General features: G+C 53.6%; 7 protein-coding genes across 7 annotated transcripts; 5 read left to right on the top strand and 2 right to left on the bottom strand.

The window, feature by feature from the left end:
• Positions 1-1,014: 1,014 nt before the first annotated feature.
• HD553DRAFT_338870 (uncharacterized protein) lies at positions 1,015-3,446 on the top strand (the record flags this gene model as incomplete). The annotated part of the gene is made up of 4 exons (XM_046182384.1): positions 1,015-1,687; positions 1,757-1,872; positions 1,936-2,516; positions 2,576-3,446. 4 exons carry the CDS (start codon positions 1,015-1,017, stop codon positions 3,444-3,446), a joined length of 2,241 nt encoding a protein of 746 aa, XP_046039600.1.
• A 300-nt stretch (positions 3,447-3,746) lies between these two features.
• HD553DRAFT_291685 (rRNA-processing arch domain-containing protein) lies at positions 3,747-8,226 on the top strand. Its single transcript, XM_046178383.1, has 12 exons — positions 3,747-4,343; positions 4,412-4,654; positions 4,715-4,828; positions 4,895-4,985; positions 5,052-5,402; positions 5,468-5,907; positions 5,970-6,234; positions 6,299-6,909; positions 6,972-7,337; positions 7,413-7,632; positions 7,705-8,006; positions 8,089-8,226. Exons 1-11 carry the CDS (start codon positions 3,882-3,884, stop codon positions 7,866-7,868), a joined length of 3,327 nt encoding a protein of 1,108 aa, XP_046039599.1. The 5' UTR covers positions 3,747-3,881; the 3' UTR covers positions 7,869-8,006; positions 8,089-8,226.
• On the bottom strand, positions 7,950-8,945 carry HD553DRAFT_338868 (HIT-like domain-containing protein; the record flags this gene model as incomplete). The annotated part of the gene is made up of 8 exons (XM_046182383.1): positions 7,950-8,006; positions 8,089-8,226; positions 8,334-8,416; positions 8,500-8,520; positions 8,613-8,677; positions 8,755-8,767; positions 8,845-8,870; positions 8,929-8,945. The coding sequence occupies 8 exons, from the start codon at positions 8,943-8,945 to the stop codon at positions 7,950-7,952; spliced, it is 420 nt and encodes a 139-aa protein (XP_046039598.1).
• A 319-nt stretch (positions 8,946-9,264) lies between these two features.
• HD553DRAFT_267356 (uncharacterized protein) lies at positions 9,265-10,968 on the top strand (the record flags this gene model as incomplete). The annotated part of the gene is made up of 5 exons (XM_046177518.1): positions 9,265-9,589; positions 9,662-9,747; positions 9,810-10,238; positions 10,312-10,731; positions 10,801-10,968. 5 exons carry the CDS (start codon positions 9,265-9,267, stop codon positions 10,966-10,968), a joined length of 1,428 nt encoding a protein of 475 aa, XP_046039597.1.
• On the bottom strand, positions 10,890-13,592 carry HD553DRAFT_96117 (concanavalin A-like lectin/glucanase domain-containing protein). The gene is made up of 16 exons (XM_046184628.1): positions 13,352-13,592; positions 13,155-13,272; positions 12,975-13,090; positions 12,883-12,902; positions 12,764-12,819; positions 12,660-12,685; positions 12,561-12,572; positions 12,436-12,496; positions 12,323-12,347; positions 12,130-12,243; positions 12,024-12,054; positions 11,931-11,963; positions 11,774-11,865; positions 11,677-11,703; positions 11,572-11,618; positions 10,890-11,490 (listed from the first exon to the last, which is right to left on the bottom strand). The coding sequence occupies exons 1-16, from the start codon at positions 13,468-13,470 to the stop codon at positions 11,176-11,178; spliced, it is 1,212 nt and encodes a 403-aa protein (XP_046039596.1). The 5' UTR covers positions 13,471-13,592; the 3' UTR covers positions 10,890-11,175.
• An 825-nt stretch (positions 13,593-14,417) lies between these two features.
• HD553DRAFT_321668 (uncharacterized protein) lies at positions 14,418-16,081 on the top strand (the record flags this gene model as incomplete). Its single annotated transcript, XM_046181244.1, has 7 exons — positions 14,418-14,480; positions 14,584-14,652; positions 14,745-15,281; positions 15,362-15,456; positions 15,538-15,681; positions 15,758-15,822; positions 15,906-16,081. The coding sequence occupies 7 exons, from the start codon at positions 14,418-14,420 to the stop codon at positions 16,079-16,081; spliced, it is 1,149 nt and encodes a 382-aa protein (XP_046039595.1).
• An 833-nt stretch (positions 16,082-16,914) lies between these two features.
• On the top strand, positions 16,915-19,622 carry HD553DRAFT_304221 (GDP-mannose transporter). The gene is made up of 6 exons (XM_046178977.1): positions 16,915-17,238; positions 17,951-18,006; positions 18,089-18,286; positions 18,364-18,821; positions 18,918-19,034; positions 19,114-19,622. Exons 1-6 carry the CDS (start codon positions 17,061-17,063, stop codon positions 19,322-19,324), a joined length of 1,218 nt encoding a protein of 405 aa, XP_046039594.1. The 5' UTR covers positions 16,915-17,060; the 3' UTR covers positions 19,325-19,622.
• The last annotated feature ends 4 nt before the right edge of the window (positions 19,623-19,626 follow it).

The raw sequence follows: 19,626 nt of genomic DNA, 5'->3' as shown, positions 1-19,626 counted from the left end.
CTAGCCATGCGTTTTTGTTTTCGAGCGATCGACGTTCGGGAACCGCTCGTCTTCTTCCCCCGTCCGGCAATCATCCTTGTGATCGGGGTAGGCGAACACAAGGGCTTTTTTTCGTGATTCTTCCGATCTGGCGACGTCACGGTTCATGTCGGCCGCTGCGGTCGAACAACACGCAGACGAGACATGCAAGACAACAGGAGGTCGCATCTACCCCGCAATGAGATCTCGATTGAAACACCACAAACTCGCATGCGTGCTCCCCGCGATCCCCGGCCATTGATTCACGATGTCATCAACAGTGGACTGGTGGCCCATCACTAATCACTGACGTCTGCCGGGAACTCGCAAGGAGAACATGGGTTGCGTGACAATCGGCCTTCAATCTGCTGCCCTTTGTTGATCCACCAACAAGACAATACCGAAATACGCGATGGCGGCCATGATGGTGATCAGATGTTCACCGTCTCGGGTGCAAAGGAAACCCTCGTATCCTCGACGATGATGACTCCTCAAAGAGACCGGTGCCGATCGGGATCTACCAAGACGTCCAAGACACGACACAAAAGGACTCATCCTCGCATCCTCGAAGGAGCCTGGCTGTGGAGGTTTTTTGATCTGGCTATCAATTTCTTCCGAGAGCCCAAACTCATCATCATCGATCCATCTGATGCCTCCCTCGCAACTCCGGCACCCAGGAGATACCCCGGATCAATCCACATATTCAATAAAGATCCATCCATCAGTCCCAGGCTAGTGTGTCCCTTGCTAGCCTTTCGTTTTCCGCTCTTAGCCCTCACAGACTCCCAACTTTGCCGTTGCCATCAAAACCATATAAACCCCTCTTGGCCTCTCGAGCCGCAAGCAATCAAGTCTGGATCCCAACGATTACACGATCAGACCCCCACAGATTACATCCGTTTCCCGAACTCGTTATAAGGGCCTACGACGTTCAACGCTTGACCTCACCGAATCCGACGCTAGACGGGAAAGCTTTCGCCTCTTGCTGCTTGAACCATGGCGAACCCGACTTCAAACTGCCCGTACTTCTTCGACGTCCTCTCTTCAATGGACGGCCTCGCTCTTTCTACTTCAGAGGGATCCCTCGTCGATGAAAGACGAAACCCGCGCGAAGCCGATGTCGAGTCCGAATCGTCAGGAGCAGCAGTACCGACCCGACCTCGCCCACAAGTCGTGAGGAAGCGTCGAGCTCGTGCCATGACGCTCGTCGACCGGGATAGGCCGAGAAAGAGAAAGAGGACGTATGATGGTCATGACCACCAGACTCAGTCGACATCGCATCAGCAAGATCTTCATCAGCATCAGCACCGCCCTCTCATGGTTCCTAGGCGCGGGACAGGTCCCGCCGAAGCTGTGCGCGCCCTCGACCGTGGGTTCGATGGCTCTCATGACGCCCACGCCCAATATTCGGATGATGAACGTGACAAGGAGGACTATCATGGAGAAGCTGATGATGAGGGCGAAGAACAAGAGCGAATCTGTCCTGATGGGCGGATACAACGTCGGGTCTATAGCGAAGAAGACGAGCCGAATGTACCGACTGCAAACCGTTCGATCCAGACTGGCTGGCGAGTACCTCTTTGGAGAAGACGAGCGGCTTCTGCTGGCAGAGTTCTTACTGGTTGGCCGCGATGCCAAAATGATTCGTTGCGCCGACCCCGGCTTCGGAGTGAGTGATGGGTATGCCGGCCGGAAACCACAGTTCATTTGGGACTAAAATGATTTGGCTCAACGACAGATCTTGAAGCTCAGACCCTCGTTGCCTCTTCCCCTGCTATCCCTCTACCTGCGACAACTTTACAATTGGGATTCTCGCGGACCAACGGAATGACCGACATACCAGCTGCATTCTACGTAAGTTCACTCGCTTGGCTGTCCATCCCCCCAACCTTTACTGACCATATCATCAAACTCTAGGCTGGGACCGGGATCCCTACCCTTCTCCGTCTGAGTGTCGATTGGAACTCTACCATCCCTTACGATCTTCGACCTCAACTACACCTGACCTTGACGGGTACTTTACGCCTCGCATACGGCGAGAGACACATCATCCAAGTCTCTGTCTCTTTGGCGGACGGGTTATCCCTCTGGTCTCAGGACGCGATTTCGACGCTTCGCGCCTGTCCCTCTCCATTGCTGCCTGGTCAGGCCGATCCTCAGAAATGTCTTCCCGGCGGATCATACAACCTTCCGTTGACGGTGCAGATACCGGTCAACCGGTTACCTCCCTCTTTCGAAACCCCGGATGGGCGTTTCTCAATCAGCTACCGTTTCACGGCAACTCTCTCCATCGAGAATCCCAGGAAGCGCCATGAAAGGATGCTTTTGGGTCTCTCTCATGCTCCGTTCACCCTGCTACCTACTACCCTACCGGACAACCCTTTGACACTGCACCGGGTTTCGACTCTTGAGTGGCATCGCTGCGGCTTGGAATGGGAGGGGAAAGTCCTGACGGATTGCTCGGATGTGCGAGAGGAATGGGCCTTTGAGCCTACTCTGTAAGTTTGGCCCAGCTTCGAATCGATAGCAATCGCTGAACAATACCGCACTGTGACAGCCCTTGCACCACCTTCTCCCCAACTCAAGTGGTTCCCATCGAGCTCTTGCTGACTCCGGTTCGAGTCGAATCCGCCAAGGCGAGGATGTTTATCAGGGTCGGGATTAAACGATATCAACACGTCACCCTGCAAGACAGTGACCCCAAGGACCCCGTTAACGAACTTCATGAAAACCTCGTTAGCGGCGCTCGCATAGGTATCTTTGAGATCTCTGGACAAGAACCTACCAGGATCTCTGGTACATGCCTTCCCTTGGCCGTCGATGGCAACTGGCCATTTGGTTACTCGACCTATTCAGGCGAAGTGCCTCAGCCAGGACCATTCAGGTCTGTCGCGGCGGGCAACCAATTCTACGTCTTTGTACAGATCGGTCGTTTGCCGGATGCGGGTCCTCTCGCGGAACCTCTTCCGGTAGACCTGCCACTAAACCGTCTGTTGCCCTTGGATGCGGCGCGCTTCAGGGATCTCAACCGACATGCCACACAACTTTCACACTGCATGCTACCCATCACCATCGGTAGCGTTTCCGAACCACTAGGTGCCATGCACTATATTCCGTGGTCGGATCTTAGCTTGAGCGAGGGCCCGAGGCTGATCGAGGGAGGAGCGTTCTCAGCGGAGAATGGGTGGCTGGTCCCGCCACCCCCGTATCTGGCACAACCGCCATACATCCCACAACCGAACCAGCTCGTCGTAACTACCCTAGCTGAGACGACGAGGCACGATGACATGAAGTCCGAAGAGGGACAGGAAGAGGCAGAGGCAGAGGACGAGGACGGGGACGAGGATCAGGGTCAGGAAGAGGGGGAGGATCTCGATCGGCTTGAGGAGGCCGAGATCCAAAACGCACATCTTTCCTGCCATTTATGATAAGCAACGAACGAACTCGCATCCATGCGAGATGATTAGGTGACGATTTGCATAGGATACGTGTCGACTGTAATATATAATATACCCTGCATGCATGAGAGAGACAGAACTCGATACTGTGATCACTGTGAGCTGCATGAGCTGTGTGTGAGCTCGCCTGTAACAACGTACGTAATAATCCAAGAGCAAAGCTTTGCTTCCGATCGGAAGTTGCGTCGAAAGGTCGAGGACGAATTCTTTCGATGGCGACCCAACGGCCAGCGGTATCTTGCTCTTCTCGCCTCTCGACAACTGTTTTCATCCCCATAATTTCATCATCAGGCTTCGATTTGGACTTCCCTGTGGCTCCTAGATTAAACTCGATAAGTAGTAGCAGACTCTCGTTCACCTCGCAGTCCACACGGACTGTCGTCATAGCGAGAGCGCTGCCTCAAAATGGACGACGACATGTTCAGCATGCTGAACAAGACCAAAAAGGTCAAGAAATCCAAGACCGTTATTCCCCAGGGAACGAGCTCGAGCAAAGCTGCAGGAAAGCGACGAGCCAGGTCGGATTCCCAAGAAGCCGCCTCTCAGGCGAGTGTAACCGAAGATGGACCATCCGAGAGGAAGAAGGCCAAAGTGCAGACGACCGATGTCGACCCGATGGAAGCATTAGAACGAGGTACAGGAGGTTCAAATGCGGGAGATCAGACGATGGAGGACGTGGAGCAGAGCAACGGCAACGTCGGAGACGCATCGATTGATGTTGAATTGCCATCGGAGTCTAGCAAACCCATGCCAGTGGTGACGGATGACTTCGAGCAAGAGGCAGAGAGAGAAGTCGCCGCGACTAGCGGTTTCGCTAAAGTGGAAGAAGGAGAGAAGATGAGGCTTGTCCACCAAGTCAGGCATCAAGTTAGTCTTCTCTCCGATTGACATCGTGATTGCACAAGATAACAAGCTAACTCATTTGCGTATACCAGGTCGCACTACCCCCTGATTACCCTTACGTCCCTATCTCGACGCATATTCCAAAAGATCCGCCAGCTCGAAGTTACAAATTCACGTTGGACCCTTTTCAGCGTGTCGCCGTCAATTCAATCGAACGAAATGAGAGCGTCTTGGTATCAGCGCATACCAGTGCTGGAAAGACTGTCGTTGCCGAGTATGCTATCGCCACCTGTTTGAATGAGAAGAAGCGAGTCGTATATACTAGTCCGATCAAAGTCAGTTGCACGTCACAACCCCGAGCTATTATGCTGTACTGATGCAGAATCGATCCTTAGGCACTGTCCAACCAAAAATACCGAGAATTGCAAGCAGAGTTTGGTGATGTCGGTCTGATGACGGGAGACGTGACGATCAACCCATCGGCATCGTGTCTTGTCATGACTACCGAAGTAGGTCTTTTGAGCTATGCCAATCTAGATAAGCTCCCTTGCTTGAGGCTAACCGCCTGTTGATAGATTTTGAGGTCCATGCTTTACCGAGGTTCGGAAGTCATGCGAGAGGTTGCTTGGGTCGTCTTTGATGAGATCCATTACATGCGTGACAAGGGTAAGTTCTCCAGTCCTTGAGCCGACCTTGATGGTAGAGACCAAATCAACGAATCTATCTATTCAGATCGAGGAGTCGTGTGGGAGGAAACCATTATCCTGCTGCCACATTCCGTTCGCTACGTCTTCCTTTCTGCCACCATTCCCAACAGTATGCAATTCGCCGAATGGATCGCCAAGCTCCACAATCAGCCTTGTCACGTTGTGTATACCGATTTCCGACCGACGCCGCTTCAACATTACATGTTCCCGGAAGGAGGAGACGGGATGTACCTGGTAGTCGACGAGAAGAGCACGTTTAGGGAGGACAACTTCCAAAAGGCGATGGGGTCGCTCGCTGCGCGCAGCGGTGAGGATCCAGCAAACCCTAATGGAGGCAAGGGCAGGCAAGGAAAGACCAGAAAGGGGAAGCCACAAGGTGGATACTTTTGTTTCAGGCAAATCAAACCGAGTGGTGATTAATGATCGAATCTTCACATCCAGGCGAGGCTTCCGACATTTACAAGCTGGTCAAAATGATCATGCTTAAGAACCTCAACCCCGTCATCGTCTTTGCCTTCTCCAAACGAGAGTGCGAGTCCCTCGCAATGCAAATGTCCAAGATCAACATGAATAAGGAAGAAGAGTCGCTCTCCGTCGAAAACATCTTCAACAACGCGCTGGGCGGACTCAACGACGAGGACAAGCAGCTGCCCCAAATCGGTCACATCTTGCCCTTGCTCAGGCGTGGTATCGGTGTCCATCATGGAGGACTCCTGCCTTTACTCAAAGAGGTCATCGAGATTCTCTTCCAGGAGGGTCTCATCAAGGTCCTCTTTGCTACCGAGACTTTCTCGATCGGGTTGAACATGCCTGCCAAGACCGTCGTCTTCACTTCGGTACAAAAGTTCGATGGCAAGGAGTTCAGGCATCTTTCAGGAGGAGTAAGTCGCGCCTGAACCTGAGCACGACTTGATTTGACGCTAAATTCGCCATCGTTTGACAGGAATACATCCAGATGTCAGGACGAGCGGGACGTCGTGGACTGGACGCTCGAGGGATCGTCATCATGATGTGCGAACAAAAGCTCGAGCCAGAAGCAGCCAAGGGCATGGTCAAGGGACAAGCCGATCGACTGGACTCTGCATTCCACCTCGGTTACAACATGATTCTGAACTTGATGCGAGTAGAAGGTGTCAGCCCGGAATACATGTTGGAAAGGTGTTTCTACCAATTCCAGAACACTGCAAATATCCCGGTCCTTGAGGATGGTGAGCATTTGCATGGCAACGAAGTCTGCTTGTCTGCCACTGAACCCGTCGTCATCATCGTCAGAGCTTCGCGACCTACAAAAGAAGGAAAAGGCAGTCAAGATCGATAGGCGCGACGAGATCGAGGAATACCATGAAATCCGAGACAGTCTCATCAAACAACGGGGCGATTATCAGGCCGTGATCACGGAACCCAGCTACGCGCTACCGTTCTTGCAGAGCGGTCGAGTTGTGCGGGTGGTCGATGGAAAGCGTGACTTTGGATGGGGGATCGTCCTGCAATCCGAGCGTCGTCATTGGCCCATGGTTCGCGGAGCGCCAAGCAAACCGGCTGACGTCAAGGCTTCTGACGAGCACATCGTCTTTGTCCTACTCAACTGTGCCGCCAACGCTCGAGTGGATTCCCGGGACAAATCCGGTAGCGCCATTCAAACCATACAACCAGCTGGGGACGGGCCTGGGGAGCCAGTGATCGTGCCAGTCCTATTGAGCTGCATCGAAAGCTTCTCGGTGGTCAGGACTCACATCGGGCGAGATCTTCGAATGTTACAACCCCGTCAGGAAGCCTACGCGCGGATCAAGATGCTGCTTACCCAGAGAGGTGGAAAGGTGCCCGTCCTCGACCCCGTCGCCAACATGGGGATCAAGGATGAAGGATTCAAAAAGCTAGTGAAAGTAAGATCTGTCTGGCAACCGGCGTTTGCATGTGCAGTGCTGATGTAGACCGGTACTTCCAGCGCATTGCAAGTTACGAGCAGAAGTTGCAAGCTCTGGACATCGCCAAATCACCCGACCTCGAACGGCTCTACAACGAATACTCCGACTATGTCGATCTCAAGAGCACTATCCGAGCCGTAAAGAGAAAGATTACGCAGGTGCAGAACGTACTTCAGTTGGAAGAGTTAAAGAATAGGCAACGAGTCTTGCGACGATTGGGCTTCACCTCGGCCGACGACGTCCTCAGCGAGAAGGCTAGGGTCGCGTGCGAGATCAGTACCGGAGACGAACTGCTCCTTACCGAGATGATTTTTAGCGGCGCCTTTAACGACTTGACGCCCGCTCAATGTGCTGCCGTGTTGGTTTGCTTCGTGTTCGATGAGAAGGTGAGAATCCTGATTGTCTCTTGGGAACGTTTGGGTCAAGTTCAGTTACTGACCATATTCCAACTCGTGTTGCAGAGCGAGACCAAGCCCAAGCTTCCCAATGAAGTTCAAGCCGCTTTTAGAACGCTGCGAGAACAAGCCAAAACCATCGCTCAGATCTCGGTCGAGTCGAGATTACCGATCGTACCGGACGAATACGTCAACTCGTTCAAACCTGAACTGAGCGAGGCAGTGTTCAGATGGTGCAATGGAGCCAGTTTTGCGGAATTGTGCAAGATGTGTGACGTGTTCGAAGGTTCGTGCCGAGTTCGCTAGCAGCATCTCATCGTGACAGACGCAGCAGCCGTTGACTTTTTCTCCGTTACAGGGTCGCTCATTCGATGCTTCCGTCGGTTGGGAGAACTGTTGCGACAGATGGCTGCTGCCGCTCGAGTGATCGGAAGTGACAGTCTCGAAAAGACGTTCGAAGAGTCCCTGAAGATGCTCGAGAGGACGAATAGCATCATCTTTTCGCCTTCGTTGTATCTTTAGATTCAGATGGCCCATCATGACACTCGTGTATATCATGCCGACAAGCCAAATCGGTGAATATATTTCCTACCTACTCGAGAATCACTCCAATTTGCCCTTGATCTCCTCGAAAGTCTTCTTGATATCATCCATACCGAGCTGTCATGAAGCCCACCGTTTGACATCAGGATCGCATGCTTGGAAGACGCATCCGGTATGATTCCATGTTATGTGCACTCACCCCTTGTCCAGGCCAAGTTATACCCAGACCCGCCGAATCGTTCTGAGCGGGCTTGGGGATCACATGGAAGTGAACATGATCGACCTCTTGGTGAGCCCATCGGCCGTTGTTTTGCAACAGGTTGTAGTGTTCGGCGCCCTGAGTTGACAGACGAGACAGACGGCGTGAGGCAGACAGGGATGATGGATTCAGACAAGGTGAATGGCGATTTCAGAACGGCGTGCTATGGGTGTTAAGGGACTCACGGTGGCTTTCGCCAAGCGTTTGGCAAAGGGTAGGATATCCTTCATCTCCTCATCCGGGAGGTCGGTGATAGTCCTGCAATGGTCTATACAGATGCGCGGTCCAGGTTGGCAGGTTGACCACTATCGGAACATTTCGACCAACCGGGCAGTCTCGAGACCCGCTTACATTTAGGGATGACGAGGCAGTCTGCCGAACGTTTGAGAACACGTGGATCATGGCAGCCTACCGGTTCAGCCATCAAGTCACGCTGGATTGTAGAGACAACTCATGCAACTCACGGCCCTTGGCGATAGGTCCAACATCCATGAATGCGAGAGCCGTCTCGGATTCGAGCAGTTTGAAGCTGAACAGGCGGGAATAGCCGGTAGGTTAAGGGCCTGGCTCTCAATTCAGGCTCATATCGCTGGACCAAAAGCTTACCAAGGGATTTCGCCTGAGATCAAGACCAGGCAAGCGATTCCTCATGTCAATCGAAGGGGCCTAGTAGTAGAGGAGATGTGCGGGACCTACCCTTGATGATCTTGCAGAAGATGCAGCTGAATGTCGGTGTTAGCCGCCAGTACCTTGCGTCGCCAGCTATGGTGAACGGCTCACCTGGCGAGGGAAGTCATGTTTCGAATACGTCAAGCTTGTGTTATCCTTTTCCGAATGCTGAGCTCTGAATAGCAGTACAAGGAGCAGCGAATATAGTGAATATAGTCGAGAGATAGTAGTAAGCATAGGATGGTATCCAGGTAGGATGCTGAGAAAGCGCTTTCGTCATATCCGGACGCGTGCCAGGCCAGGCCTCGAATCCTCCTCGATGCTCATCCATCGTACTTTCCAACTCGTATCCTTTGGCTCTCCAGACCCCTACAAAGCTCGATACCTCAGTCGAGGTGTACCAAGCCTCTCAATCATAGTCGTTGATCAATGACATCGACATCTGCCATGTCTGACGAGGCGACCGCAGCATCGTTGCGGAAATCTGGAAGGACCCGAAAACGACCTCTTCCTCCCGACGCGACCTACGACCAGAGTCCCACCTCGGCAAGCAAGACTAACGGGATACCCCACGGCTCTGCAGCCATACGTTTCAGCCCAGGAAAGCTCTTCGGGGAATCGGTGGAACAGCCTGTAGCGGGCTCATCAACGGCGGCGCAAACTCAGAACGCAAATGAAAATGGAAATGTTGGCGAGGGTGAGGACGAAGATGACGAGGATGAACAGGAAGAAGAGCCGGTATGGGCCGAGTTTAGTGCGGACTACTACCAAGGTAGGCATTCTCTACATTTGCTCTTGGCTTCCTGGTGGGCGGTACCCAAGTTGAAGCTTTAATGTCTCGTAGTTGTCGAACAATTGCCGCTCGAACTCCATCGGAATTTCGCGTTGCTACGAGAGCTCGATGAGCAGACACAGCGCAAGTCGAGCATTGTGTCTCAAATCGTCTAGAAAGAGTCTGACATACGGACTATTCTGCAGGTCAAACTTCCCAGCTTCTCGAACTGATTCGGCAATACGCGAATGCTCGCCTAGCGACCATCCAGCCGAACGCGGACCATCTCCCTGGTGACCCTTCCAAGAACCCTCAGACGGACTTGAGTCAGCCTTTACCAGATATCGCTACCCTGAGACTTCCAAGACAGGATGCGATGGATATCGATCCACCTAATAACTTGCCCCGAACACCGGGAAAAGGGCCGCTCGATGGGGGACCTGGTCACATCGCTGCCGGTCCATCCAGGCATGTAGATGCTATCCCCGAGGCTGATACCGACATCTCTGGCAATGGACAGACGAGTGGAAATAGGCTGTACTCGGTCAAGTTGACTTCAAACATGTTGCCCCAGATCGGGCAGCTGGCGAGGGACGTCTTGAGGGGAGCGGACGAGAAGGTTGGGATCGCATCTGGATGTTATAATACAGTAAGCCCTCAGTCATTCTCTCCATCTTCTAGACTCGGAAGCCCAATCGAACCTCTATCGTCTTGCATGGCAGGTCGACAGACACGTTCGATCGATGGATGCAGCTCTACAGGTCCAACAAGCGGCTGTGAACCTGGGTATCCAGGAGGGAACCCTGCCTTCAGAGATGATTACGGGATCGACCGGGCTGGGAGCATCTGGTGCTACACGGGCGGATGGACGAGACGCTCAAGAGGCAATGGGCATCTTTTCCGGCGGCCGCGAGAGGGGTTTGAATGGGACCGCCGGAAACGGTCTGGCCATCGATGGGTTGAACGTCGGGCTTGCCGAAAGTCGGATGGGTGCAGGCAGGGCGAACGAAGATGATAGAGGGCCGATTCCGATTGTCGCTGGACATGTGGCGGCGCAGAATTTTGACTTGAAGGTGGACCCGAACGAACCGAGGTATTGTTACTGCGATAATGTCAGTTTTGGGGAGATGATTGGATGCGAGGTGAGTCGACTCGCGAGTAACAACAGCATACCGATCCTGGCTAGTAATTCATTCTTCCTCCCCTACCAGAACGACGACTGCCCTCATGGAGGATGGTTCCACCTCACTTGCGTCGGGATGAACACGGCACCCAAGGACAAGTGGTGGTGTTCCAGCTGCAAGCCCGCCGACGAGAGCGCAATAGGTGGATCTTCTAGGGGGAAGAAGGGAAGAAGCAAGAAGAAGACGAAGCGATAAGGAATAAACGATAAGGGTCGGTTCCTTGCAATAAGAGGGGGAATAGGCATTCAAGGGTACTGTCATTATCATGTTTGCGCCTTGGTGCGAAATGTATCATTGCCGACAGGCCGTATGTATAGTCAGAACACCCGGATATTCCCTCTCGCTAGCTCTGTGAACCCTTCATCTTCTCGAAGAATGCCGAAACTTGACGCAGAATCAGCTCTAAGTGCAGAAAACCGTCACTAGACAGACCACGCCTGCCAAAAGTAAACCGTTGCAAGGTGTGTTTACGGCCATCGCGTTATTGCTTCCCCCACCACCACCGCCAGCACCTCCGCGACCACCACCTCGACCCTTGTCCACAGCGCTCGCTTGTCCCACCGACGTCTCGTTGCTGCTAACCCTACCCCCGCCCATCCCCTGGGCATTCTTGGAAGCGTCGCGTATGTTGGCGACCGGCGGTGGGATCTCATCGGGTCCCGCGAGTTGGTAGACCTTGATCGAATTAATCAAGAAGATGGTGTTCTTGAGATTGGCCTGGTGGATGACCACGAAATCATGGCACTCTCATTGCGGATCAGCGCATAGACTACAGACAAGGCGAAGGAGAGGGCTTACCGGGTTAGCGACCTGTTCGGCGCACGTTCCCGGACAATGAGCGGTCTCTATCGAGCCCTTTTCAGTCAAAGACTGCTGGCAATCGCCACTGTCAGCTTTACTCACGGCTGTAAGTTCCGCCTGCCCAATCGCCTAAAAAAGCGGCGAACCGTGTCACTCCATGAGGATTGCCAGTATGAGCTGCAGGGAATCGGAGGCTTACCACAAAGGTTGACGGTCAGAACGAGTTGGTTATCCTTAAAGTACTTGTTGATATCACACGTCGAGACGTCGTACGCAGCCATGGGCATGCCCCTTATTTCCGCAAGAAAGTACCATTCAGCTGTGTACTTTCTGTAACGGACTCAAGTATGGCTTACCATGACCCTGGAGTAGGCGCGTTGTTCGAGATGCTGTACAGTATGTTACTGGTCAGAGAAATACCAACGATCTAGACGGATCTTATGACCTACTCTGCAGGTATATTCCTCCGGTCAAATTCCCCTACAATCGCAACAAAAAGCGATCGCGATAAGTCTCCCCAGAGCTTGGCGGTAGCGGGGCAGAGACTAAACCCACACATTCTGATTCCTCGCTCGTCCCAAATCATGGCGAACACTCCTCCTCCGTTCAGATTGAATGGCTCGCCGTATGTCACATTCGAAGTGGAAAGAATTCCACAGCCGGTTTTGCCTATGTTCAGTTCAGTAAGCCATCGGAGTGCCGATCTAGGGTATGCACCTTGAAGGTCTCAGTCGCCTCGAGTACTTGCCGTTGGTGGAATCGCAGTCCACGTTCTGCGACCATAAGACGGAATCAATACGGCTCGAAACAAGATGTACGAGTATGCCCATGCCGTCGCAGAAAGCAAGCTAGTTGACTCACTCCGGTGATCCCACTGTACATCCCCGGTGCGGTATTTGTGAAACATCCCGGTGTCGAGTGGCTACAACATTCACCGTGGGTCAGCAGGATCCTCTTGTTATGTATATCGGCTAGCGATAACTGACATTGTCGCTTGACTGCAAACACATCGCAGGGCCATATCGCGCCCCGCGTCAGCTTCGTTTGTATCAAGCTAAACAACGCCAAAGCCCAGCCACACTCACTTGTTGGTCCGATCTTGTACACCCTCCTGCTCCATCCCATCCCCCTCGTAGATTTATCAACATGACCCAGGAAAAGATCAGTATAACAAGAGTGAACTGCTCACGACAATATCAATCTCCCCCAAAGTGGGCCATACAGCTCCGTATCCTAGAGTCCAAACTAGTATCTCGCAACGAGAGCTCAGTTCGCCAGTCCTTACCCTATCGTGGGATTCCAGCTTACAAGACGGCCAAATCCCACAACTGCAATAGCATTATTGCAAGTCAGCCGCACCATCCTCCCCGATATCGGCAAGACAACAGAAAAACACTCACCCCCATGGCATAAGAGCGAAGTCGGCTATGAAGAGACCACCGTTGAACAGGGCCTTTGAGTGTAACCTGATCGAATCCCTGAGTTCCCCCGGATTAAGGGTGGTCCACCCATCCGCCTGACGTGCAGCACATCTTGGCTTTCAACGCAAAGTGCTTGTAGTCCGAAAGGTCTAGGCTTACCTGAATCCCGGGCGTCCCGTCTTGGGTCCAGAAAGCCAGTCCTTTCGCGAAAGCAGTATCCCCGTCTCTATACCTGACTAACCCGTTGGAAGGGTCAGGATCTGTGAAAAAGCTCCACCTGTCACGAGATCGGAAGCAGTCGAATGCAATCCCATCAATATATGCGATGTTGTTTCGCAGATGAAGGAGTACGTTACCCATCAAAGAACGTCGTTCCAGAGTATTCGATTTGAGGTTTCCAGACTCGTTGAGCCGTGGCGCAAGTGCCGAGAGCTAAGAATATCAAGCTGACGAGGATTCGCTGCGTCGACATCATGTAAGAACTTCTTACACCTGAAACGATCTGCCTGATGTCGCCAGAGAGGAATCAGCGGTTGGCTGAGCTTGCCGACTAAGAGTTGCGTTATATGTGTAGACTTGATCGAGCTTCGGGTCGACGAGGCGAGCGTAGACCCGAATCGAGTGATAAAAAGGAGAGGAACCTTCCCAACCCGACTGTTTCCTTTCCCTCGCGCTCGTTCCCCCTTCCTTTGAATCTTTTGTTTGTCTTTGCTGTTATATTATTGTTGATCGATTGATCGCTAAGAGACCCGAACTCACGTGATCCCACAAGGTGAAACGCGAATTAGATCAAGTTCCGTCCTTGACCCTGCTTTCGATCACAGGGCATCGACGAATTCGCCGCCCGATCATCCTGGTATTTGGATCTGTGATGACTGAATGCGATGATATGGCCTGTACAAAGTGGCAAGCACTGACGGCCGTTGCAAGTCTTGTACTCGACTGTACAAGTCCAGACCAGAACGAGAGGCGAAGAGATGACCGGGTGATCAGTCCAGAGCTCTTCGCTTTGTGCGCGTCTCCTTGCCTCTGCGAGATCAGGCCCAGTCTCGGATCGATGATGGCACTTGCAACCCATTTGGTCGGACAAGAGCGAGGTCGATAATCAGCGTCATCGGTCCAGAATCATCACGTTTGTGCGAAGAGAAACCGCGACCCTTTGAACCAGAGATGAACCTGCCTGACCGGTCTGTGCGAGAGCCTATGAGCGTTCGATTTCGGCGCGCAAATCCGAAAAAGCCGGTCAGACGCGTCCACTCAGAGTCTCAGCTCAAGTCGTCCCCTGCGTGTTGTGTACAACACAACGAAACCTCGAGGGGGACATCCTTCAAACGTCGCTGTACATGATACGTGGTACCGTGTTCTTGTGGCCCAGCCTTCTCCCTTCTCGTCTCTAGTCCATCTCTGTCACCTACCTATACCATGTTCCGAACCGCTCTCAAGTCTTCCACCGGCGTTCTCGCCCAGGCCTCGGCCAGGACCTCGGTGCGTTTGGGTTTCGCTACACGAGCCAGGTCGTCAAAGGCTAGTATGCGCGAAGCTGACCTGCAAACATCGATATGTACTTGTTTCGGTTTGACTTGTGCAGGTGCCTTTTGCCGTCAGGGCCGCCTCCAACTTGGCTGGTAGCCCCGTCACCGGTGCTGGCAGGGACAATGTGAGACACCTTAGCTGGAAGAGAAAGCCCCTATCTTTGGTTGCCCTTTGAAACTCACCTCGACATCTGGCTTTCTTCGTGCCGATCTGCAGGTCCCGACCAAGTACGGTGGTACCTACACCGTCACTCTCATTCCCGGAGACGGTATCGGAGCCGAAGTCGCCGACTCGGTCAAGGAGATCTTTACCTCGCTCAACGTCCCCGTCGAGTGGGAACAGTACAACGTCTCGGGCGAGACCCACGGCGACGAGGCCGAGTTCAAGCGAGCCATGGAGTCCCTCAAGCGTAACAAGGTCGGACTCAAGGGAATCCTCTACACCCCGATCGATGGACACAACTCGTGGAACGTCGCCATGCGTCAATCCCTCGACATTTACGCCAACGTCGTCGTCTGCAAGACCTTGGACGGTGTCCCCACCCGACACGATGGAGTCGACTTTGCCATCATCCGAGAAAACACCGAGGGAGAGTACGCCGGGTTAGAGCACCAGAGTTACCCGGGAGTGGTGGAGAACTTGAAGGTCATGACCCGGGTCAAGGCCGAGAGGATCGCCAGGTTCGCGTTCGACTATGCGCTCAAGAACGGCAGGAAGAAGGTCACTTGTGTCCACAAGGCCAACATTATGAAGGTCCGTTCGAGGCGAAAGGGCTTGTTGCTGGGTCGAGCACACGTGCTGATTCGGGTTTGCCACATTGACGCGCCATGTAGCTCGGAGACGGTCTCTTCCTCAACACTTGTACCGAGGTTGCCAAGGAGTACGCTGCCAGCGGAATTGCTTTCGACTCGATGATCGTCGACAACACGTGAGTTCCGAACGTTTCTAGCCGGTCGATGGGACCCCCGCTCTGACGCTGCCCACCAACTCGTCTATCGCGACCTGATAGCTCGATGCAGATGGTCTCGAAGCCCCAGCAGTTCGACACCATCGTCTGCCCCAACTTGTACGGTAACATCTTGTCAAACATCGGAGCCGCCCTCGTCGGTGGACCTGGTATCGTTCCCGGTGCCTCGTTGGGACGAGAGATTGCGTGAGTCCTGCGCATGAGGTGTCGCGGGGTTTTAAAAGCGACAACGAGATTGATCGGATCCTTTCGGATTTTGTAGCTTGTTCGAGCCCGGGTGTCGACACGTCGCTGCCGACATTGCCGGCAAGAACGTCGCCAACCCTTGTAAGCCCATCCTTCCCCGCCCTCGCTCTCAATGCTCGAACCACTCCGCTGACTCGAACGTGATCGCCGTCCTTCTCGCTTAGCCGCCATGATCCTCTCTTCGAGCATGTTGCTGCGACACCTCGGTCTGAACAAGCAGGCCAACTCGATCGCCTCGGCCGTCTACAAGGTCATCAAGGATGGCAAGTTCAAGACGAGGGACATCAAGGGAACCACCTCGACCACGGATTTCACCAAGGCCATCATCGAGCAGCTCTAAGCTCTGGGAGGGATATAGACCGTCATAGAAAGAGCTCAGTGTGAGGTGAAAATAGGCTAGCCGAGATGTTCGTATCGATACCTGCCTCCTTGACGATACGATACGATGTACACCCTCAAAAACAAAAATTGATCAGAAGACCTCTGTGGGGATGTTCGGAACCTCTTCAGCTTGGAAAACTCGCGCTGTTGTCTGACCTGTCGAATACTTGGTCGCATCAGGATCCTCTCGAGTTCATGCGATTCACAGGAAAGCGGAATCATGGGTGAACATGAAACTGATGCACGTGACAAGAAAGAGCGAGAAGTTACTGAGATATCGCCTTCAGAAGAGAATCCAGAGGCTCTCAAATGATCATAATTTGCAAGCCGTTAGAAAGGTGCAATGAGATGCAGCTTTGGCATCTTCCGATGTCCTACTAGGCAAGTCACCTGTCCTGGGTGCACACGCCATGTTATGCGTTTGAAAGGGACGATGCATTTTCGAAGAGCCAGTCGAGCCAGGCAGCTACCATCCACATGCGACGTGCAAGATGCCAACAACGCCCTCGACAGGGCGACAAGGAGCTACCAAAACTCTAACGACCCTGCCAACCTTGTTCGCTTCCGGTCCCTTGTCCCCTGCCTGCTCTCCTCGCCCTAAGCGTAGTCTCGCGTGGCTATCGTTTCTGAATTGAATCCGCATCAAGAGCGAGGGGGAAGGCAGGAGGAACCGAGGGGGAGGAACAGCGCCGACGCGTTTTTTCCTCCTCCTCGGTCTCGACCGGAAAAGGGAGGGCGGAAGCTAAATTACACAATCGAGATCCAGAGCGATACCAAGTGTTTGCCTGGAGCCAGAGCGAATAATTACCTGGATTCAAAACTTGTGCTACACCTCCTGTTCATCTTCTTCTTTTCTTTTTCTTTCTTTCTCGACATCGTCCCCCACAACTCCTGCTTCATCTACATCTCTCCTCCCTCCTCCTCCATCCTTATACACCATGTCCCGCCCATCATCCCGACCAGGCTCACCAGGCCTAGGTTCCTCTCCTCGCGGTTCGGTCGTCAACCTGCAACAATACGCGGCCGACGCCAAGATCAGCAGTCATCGCGGCGAAGACGTCCAGACCGGGTTGATTAATGGGGAGCAGAAGGCTCAGGCGGCGCCTACCAGTGCTGGTGAGTTCGGGTCCCAGTGTGTGTCGATGGTTCTCTGGCTGGGCAGTAGTGGAGGGTCGTGTCGTGTTGTCTTTTTCCGGTGGGACCGCACAGAGTCGGTTCGTGCAGGGGAGACGCGATCGGAGGGGGGAACAATCAACACCAACAGAAATGAAAGCTGCGTTCGTGCTATCGAGCCGGGGGAAACACATCGTCTCGTCTCTGTCCGAGCCCATCTGGCCAGCTCGAGTTCGTTTTCTGAAATGTGAATCGAGAGCTTCCGGAAATATCCGCACTAGCTCTCTTTTGTGGGTGGTCTCTGTCTCCCGCGTCTTTCGCGACGCGCCAACCAACCTACGAGCTCCAGCTCACAGCCTCCAGGACCCCGAGGTCGAATGACCCCCGTCCCCCAGACAACCTCCTTCTTTCACCTCCCCCGAATACCTCGCACCCGCTCGACCTTGCCTTTTAGGATCCATCGATCAGCTAGAGATATATTTGGGCACCGAGATCGCTGACACCTGCCTCTCTTCCGCCCGTCTCTCTTTGAACGATCACATCGAAATCGCCTCGACATCGACATCGACCTCGAACCCGATCTGCTACTCTCGCTGGACGATTCTTCGCGACCCACTGCACACAATTCCACACAATCACAATCACATTGTACTGCGATAAATCACGATGAACGGTCCTTCTGCAAACCCGGCGGGTGCGGCTCCGCCTCACGCAGTCCTGCCCATCTTGGCTTACTGTGGAGCTAGTATCATGATGACCGTCGTCAACAAAGTCAGTATCGCTGTTACTTTCACCTCGATTGCAATTCGTCAACTTATTTCTTGGCTTTTCTCGCTACATTGCTACTCTCCAGTTTGTCGTCTCGGGTACCCACTTTTCGATGACCTTCCTCCTCCTGACGATCCAGTCCGTCGTCTGTTGTGGAAGCGTCTACATCGTCAAGAAGCTCGGTTTCATCACGTTTAGGGATTTCGACATGAAGGACGCCAAGGCTTGGTTCCCCATCTCGGCACTGTTGGTCTCGGTGATCTACACGGGTAGCAAGTCGTTGGTGAGTCTAGGCTGGGCGTCATGGGGGATGCCTTCATCCGAACATCGGGGCTGATCTTTGGCATTTGATGCTTGCAGCAATTCCTCTCGATCCCCGTCTACACCATCTTCAAGAACCTGACCATCATCCTGATCGCATACGGCGAGGTCATCTGGTTTGGCGGACACGTCACCGGTCTCTCCCTCGTCTCGTTCTTCCTCATGGTCGGTTCTTCCATCATCGCCGCCTGGTCGGACATTCACAACGCCATGATCGCCAAGAACGGAGCTTCCCTCGACCCGACGACGGGTGCCGAGTTGCCCCTCGTCGGTTCGGCCGGTTCCTTGCTCGCCAACCTCAACGTGGGCTACCTGTGGATGGGGTTGAACTGTCTCTTCTCGGCCGCCTATGTGCTCGCCATGCGAAAGAGGATCAAGGTGACCGGGTTCAAGGATTGGGACTCGATGTTTTACAACAACTTGTTGTGCATCCCGGTGCTCATCGTCGCCTCGGTCGTCGTCGAGGATTGGGGTGCGGAGAACTTGAACCTGAACTTGTGAGTCAGCGGCATGAGAAGGGGGAAGAGCGGGAGGGTGGGGCGGGTGCAGCATGAAACGGTGAAAGGGTAACTGACGCGCTCTTCGCCTTGCAGCCCGGCTGAAGGTCGTTCGTTCTTGTTGTTCGCCATGTGCTTCTCGGGTGCCGCCGCCGTCTTCATCTCGTACACGACCGCTTGGTGCATCCGAACGACATCGTCGACCACCTACTCGTGAGTGGACGAATCCCCGAATCATCGCTGTTTCACCTGACATAGCTGACGTGCTCCTTCCAAACGTAACCTCTGATAGCATGGTCGGATCGCTCAACAAGCTCCCCGTCGCCGCCTCGGGCATGATCTTTTTCGGCGACCCAGTCAACTTTGGCTCGGTGAGCGCGATCGGGACCGGTTTCGTCGCCGGATTGGTCTACACGGTGGCCAAGCAGAACCAGAGCAAGGTGGAAAAGGCAAAGCAGGCCAAGTTGGCCAACAACAATTACGCCCTGAGGGAAAAGGCATGAGCGGGCGAGACGAGGTGGGGGCTCTGAGTAGAAGGCTAGGTGTTGCGACGTGAAGGGACATTGCGAGGGCAAGTGGTCGTGATGACGATCAAGAGGGATGGCATGCATGATGGACGGCGACGTGGAGGACATGACTCGGTACAGGATAGACCACGGCGACCTCGGTTCGTTTCCACGTCATCGATTCAGCCATCGTTCTTCGTCGAGGGTGTCGCGGCTGTTTGTTTCTACTCTGTGTGTGTGTGTGTGTGCGTACATGTGTGCGATAGATAGATGGATTTGATAGATTTCGGTTCGAGGTT

Source organism: Filobasidium floriforme (genome assembly GCF_021052385.1).
Source record: "Filobasidium floriforme strain CBS 6241 chromosome Unknown HD553scaffold_2, whole genome shotgun sequence".
In the NCBI taxonomy this organism is placed as follows: domain Eukaryota; kingdom Fungi; phylum Basidiomycota; class Tremellomycetes; order Filobasidiales; family Filobasidiaceae; genus Filobasidium; species Filobasidium floriforme.
The sequence above is the reverse complement of the archived record's forward strand: the minus strand, read 5'-3'. Positions and strand labels throughout refer to the sequence as shown.

Coding starts and splice junctions, on each gene's coding strand:
- HD553DRAFT_291685 (XM_046178383.1), top strand. CDS start 3,882: ATGGACGACGACATGTTCAGCATGCTGAACAAGACCAAAAAGGTCAAG. Junction 4,344..4,411: donor TCCACCAAGTCAGGCATCAA/GTTAGTCTTCTC, acceptor TGCGTATACCAG/GTCGCACTACCCCCTGATTA. Junction 7,338..7,412: donor GCTTCGTGTTCGATGAGAAG/GTGAGAATCCTG, acceptor CTCGTGTTGCAG/AGCGAGACCAAGCCCAAGCT.
- HD553DRAFT_96117 (XM_046184628.1), bottom strand. CDS start 13,470: ATGATGTCGACGCAGCGAATCCTCGTCAGCTTGATATTCTTAGCTCTC. Junction 13,091..13,154: donor ACGGGACGCCCGGGATTCAG/GTAAGCCTAGAC, acceptor GCTGCACGTCAG/GCGGATGGGTGGACCACCCT. Junction 12,348..12,435: donor TGTACAGTGGGATCACCGGA/GTGAGTCAACTA, acceptor TTATGGTCGCAG/AACGTGGACTGCGATTCCAC.
- HD553DRAFT_304221 (XM_046178977.1), top strand. CDS start 17,061: ATGTCCCGCCCATCATCCCGACCAGGCTCACCAGGCCTAGGTTCCTCT. Junction 17,239..17,950: donor GGCGGCGCCTACCAGTGCTG/GTGAGTTCGGGT, acceptor CGCCTCACGCAG/TCCTGCCCATCTTGGCTTAC. Junction 18,287..18,363: donor ACACGGGTAGCAAGTCGTTG/GTGAGTCTAGGC, acceptor TGATGCTTGCAG/CAATTCCTCTCGATCCCCGT.